The sequence below is a fragment of the Parasteatoda tepidariorum genome, chromosome 3, assembly GCF_043381705.1.
Source record: "Parasteatoda tepidariorum isolate YZ-2023 chromosome 3, CAS_Ptep_4.0, whole genome shotgun sequence".
In the NCBI taxonomy this organism is placed as follows: Eukaryota; Metazoa; Arthropoda; class Arachnida; order Araneae; family Theridiidae; genus Parasteatoda; species Parasteatoda tepidariorum.
Genome location: NC_092206.1, coordinates 63307200 through 63312103, shown reverse-complemented (window position 1 = coordinate 63312103; position 4904 = coordinate 63307200). Strand labels below are relative to the sequence as shown.

At 29.8% G+C, this 4904-nt stretch overlaps 1 protein-coding gene across 1 annotated transcript in view; it reads right to left on the bottom strand.

Annotated features, from left to right (window-relative positions):
- The window catches only part of LOC107456284 (glutathione S-transferase 1), a 14755-nt gene that overhangs the window by 6862 nt on the left and 2989 nt on the right, over positions 1-4904 (bottom strand). Inside the window, 2 exon segments of the mRNA XM_043039414.2 lie at positions 1472-1613; positions 3454-3512. Of these exon segments, the coding sequence (XP_042895348.1) occupies positions 1472-1613; positions 3454-3512 (201 nt within the window).

Below are 4904 nucleotides of genomic sequence, written 5' to 3'. Positions count from 1 at the left end.
AACAATCCCACGGACAATGCGACGGATTTAAGGTTATGTCAAGGTACGTCTCTTGTGAATATCAATTGATTGTTAGGTTTTCTCTTTTGAAATTACATTATGACGCATTCACATACATTATTAATACAAATACATTTTCCATGGCGAGACGATGAGGCAACCACAAGCACTTCCACTGGTTCAAGAGGTCCACGAGGGAAAAATGCACAATATTACCGTTATTACAGAGCACGGAAGCGAACGGAGCAGGAAAAAGAGTCGTTGAATAGAACTAGTGATCCTTCTACGACTGCTGGTTCTTCTACATTCAACCTTCTACGACTGCTGGTTCTTCTACATTCAATGTCTCAGGTTACGAAGTTTGACTTCTTCCGAGCGGAGGGACTCCACGCACTATTTTTTTTAGTGCTAACTTATTTTTTTTAATTTCGACGAATACATTAGATTATTTATCAACATTATTTAAGCATCGATGTCAATAATAATAACGCGAATTTTTATGGTTACCCAAAACGAATATTCGTGTTCTCAACATTGAACTCATCTCAAACTCAGCATTGAACTTTTTATTTCAATAAGTACCAATTTCCTAAATTAATCAAGCATCGTTGGCGTAAATAATGGTATGGCGATTTTTCACGTTTAACCTAAAAGAATTGGCACCACTTTTTTTTTGCATTAATCATGCCTTTAATTTCAATTACTGTTGATTTTAAATTATTTCCTTTCTTAGAAACAAGTTTTAAAAGAACTACTATAAACGAAGTAAACACGTATTTACTGATATCTATAGGAATACTAATTTGGGAACGTAATACTTCCATAATACCACATTAATGTTGTTCATTGAATTTATACGACATAGCGAATAATAAATAATTAAATATTAAAGTACGTGCAACAAGTTTTTTTTATCAAATAGAGCTATAAGCTAAAAAATATCACTGACGTTATCTTTGATATATTTGAAAAATTAGAATCATCCGTAGGTTAATTTAAAACAATGTGAAATGCTTAATTCGTAGATGAATGTTCTGATGTCGACAGTAACATTCCTACGTGCTTCAAACTTACAGCACGCCAAATTTCGGCGCTCTCGGTCTATAACGAACAGACTGACATTCATTTTTATTTATATAGATAACCGTCACAAGCAATCGTCAACTTTGTATACCAAAGACGAATCCCACCACCACCTTTTCAAAACGCAACTTACAATCGGTGGCATAAGCCTAGGTGCAAGGCGTTTTCGTTCTGTCCGACATTTACGTTCAAGTTTAACTGCGAAAAAAGGAAGCAATGGTCTATAAACCCCAACACAACTTAGACGGAAATAATGTGATGCAAATCAGTGGACTCAATATTCATAGGGTCAGACTTTGCATTTCATAGAGAAAAAAATACAAACCTGAACAACAGCAACAATACTTAATAGATATTAAAAAATTAAGCGGCATAAGGTAATACAAACCTGATAATCCATTAAAGTCTTGTAGAGAGTACCGATATCAAAATAGAGCAACCTATCTACTATGGCTCTTTCTTTGGCATCTTTAGGATATAATGGATTGCCCGGAGCATATTTGTCCACCAAATACGATTGTACAGCACGGCTAGAAAGGAGAAAACAAAAATACTTCATTGCTCGCCATTTAATCAGATACAGGGTTGGGTTTTTGACATGACAGTGGTAAAAACCGTGTTTTTACCGGTAAAAACCTACTGTTTTCTTTAATTTATGGTATATAGCGGACAATATATTTTTTTCACTTAATTGCCTTTATAAATGAATGTTGCAAACGATTGCTATTGATTTTGCAACTATATACACGTATTCTTATAGAAGGATATACATTCATACAGAAATATTGTAACATACTTATTGAAAATAGTGATACTTAACTTTTATCATTATAGCTTGATTTGCAAAGGATTCAAAATTTTGCACTTCTTAATTGTTAGAAATAAACAAACAAACAAAAAAACTTGGAACTATTAATAAATTCAAGAACTAAAAAGAAGAATTTAAAATTTGGCATTTCTTAAATATTAGAAATAAGCTAAACAAAACTTTCAAAACTTGTAACTACTAACAAACTCTAAGTCAGGAATGACTTGACATTCTTCAGTAATGTAATATGCCAAACAAAATGATGCTTGGAAATGTTGAAAATTTTGTTTAGTATCCTAATATTTTACTTCAAATAGTATGATTTGATATAATCATGTTGGGAAAATGCAAAAATCTGTTCTTAAATATCTTTTAACAACTTTTTTTCTAATTTTATTGCCCAAAAATGAATTAATTTTAAATCATAAGCAGTTTAACTCAAATTAAAATACAGTTTTATCAAAACTATGGTTTTTTGACATGACGGTAAAAACCGTCATGTGTCAAAAACTTGCCACCCTGATTAGATAACATTGATACCTGAAGCTTTTGGTTTGAATAAAAGGGCTAAGTTCATCCACTAAGAGTATAGTATTTTTTTTATAATACAGGATTTTCTCGGCAAGGATTCATTCAATCGAATCAGAGTAAATAAATGAAATTTTAATTTTAATTATGAATAGTAAGTAAAAAAATTTTAATTCAAATTTAATGTTAATAAAGTTAGAGCTAAACAAATAAGGGGCACATAAGTTAAATTATATGATAGAATTTAATTCATTACTTTTCGCTTCTCTTCATTTATTCCACAATGTCAATAAAAAAAAATAAAAAAATCTTGTTCTTAAATTAGGGAACTAAACATATTTTCATCAGAAGAAAGAACCCCTTAGCCCTATCTATAGTCCCTTCGAACTTTTCCGTATTCTGACAAATCCCAACTTCCTAGAACAGTCAAGAATAATAATTATTTAAAGTGAATATAAAAAAGAATCTGATATTGTTCCACACCACCTAAGAATAGACGATTTCTTAGAGAACAGATTTTTTTGAAAAACCATGCATGCAAAAGTGACAAGCCAGGATTTATATTTCATTCTTTGGCAAATTTAATCTTTAAAACAATTGAGAACTACCACAAAATTATAATTGCAGTGTAAGTATGATGCTGGTATTTAAGAATTTGAAATAGGGGAAAATAGCAGAATACGACAGCAATTATAAAAAGGCAAATGTTAGGAAAGTTATTGTTGAAATACGATAAATCGGGGTTTTAGATGTTCCTGGTTATTTTTAGATTTGCATAGCATGCTTTTGTAAAACCTTTAAATGATTCTATAAAAGCTTTAAATAAATTTTGAGCAAAATACACTGAATTTGATGGGGGGGGGGGAATCTCAAAGAGAGTAATTTTTTCGGAACTCGAGAGCAGTGTATTTTAAACATTTCGTTGTTATCGGTGATATGAAACGCAGTTCACTATAGATATTTCGCTATCTTTAGAGATCTATCACAACAATTTTCGTTTAACAATAGAATCAATTTTAAGTTCTTTTACTTACCTTTCCCAAAGAATGAAGCCATTGTCATCTACAGTAGGTGCAGTATGTTGTGGATTTATCTGCAATTGAAATCTAATAAATATATGAAATCCATTTTATAGAAGGAAATATGAAAATACTTTTTGGATTCAGGAAATTAAATTTAAAGTAAGGTCAATGGAGGCTATAAGATAAATAAGTTAACTTTCAGTTCTATTTTTAAGACTAATAAATTTAGAACAAAATAGAAAGTAGCGTTTTGTTTATTCCTTCTTTTTGTAGAATACGAAATATTAACTGTTCTAATAAATAAAATTATCACCACTCTTAAAAAATTTCAGGTGCTAAACAACTGAGAAGCACAGTAGCCGAATAGGGAAAAGAGTTGTACAGAGAGCAAAATAAAAAAGTGAAATAATATATAATGATCGGATTTATAAGTACGAGGATTCAATCTTAATGATCCATTAAAAATACTAATTAATTAGTGCAGACGATATTTCAAGTTACGAAAACAAACATAAAAAGTGATTTGTTGTTACATTAAGAAACCATCAATTTATATTATTTATTTTTGACGTATTCGGATCTTTCTAAATTAGGGGTGAGGATAGCCGTATTCTGGAAAATACGATCCTTAAAATTTGGTTAGACCAGATTAGGAGAGCGGTCGAAATTTCACACCCCTTGATGCTAATTTTACTCTTTGCATATTTCGCCATATTTTGAGAACTTTTTAAACTAACTGAAAATTTTGCACACATTTATAAAATTCGTTTCAACAAAGAAAATGCCATATAAAATTTAATTTTTAATAATTATCTTTCATGTTTTAATATTTTATTAAATATAAGTCGCATAAAAATTTGAATAGTGCTTTGCTAGGCAAAATTTTACATCATTTTAAAGAATGAATTTTAATTGGCAAAACAAAAAATTTGTACGAAATCGAGCGAACAACTCATGAGGAATAAAATTTTAAATATACGACATTTTCTAAAATTAGATAATTCTGAAACTGATTGTGCACTAATTGTATGTTCAAGTTCAATCATTTTTATTTTTTAAAATATTATTATTATAATCACTATTTAGAGTTAGCATTATTTCATCAAACTTATGCTAATGAGAGGACTAACTTTTGTTAGATATCCTTCTGTTAGTTAGATAACTTTTAGTTCCTGCCAGGGTTGGGTTTTTGACGTCAAAAAGTGGTTTTTGACATGACAAGGGTATAATACTGGTTTAAACCGTCAAAAACCCGTCAAAAATGTCAAAAACTGAAGTTTGCCAAGAAAATATATAAACTTCAAAACTACCAACAGTTGCCATGCATTATATTGAAATTTAATTATACTATAGGTAATCAGCAGGTTTTAAAATATTTTTTAATTAAAATTAAGGTAAAATAACAGATTTAAAATCTCAGAAATTTATATTCAAATGCATGTGCAGAAAAATTTTGCACAAAA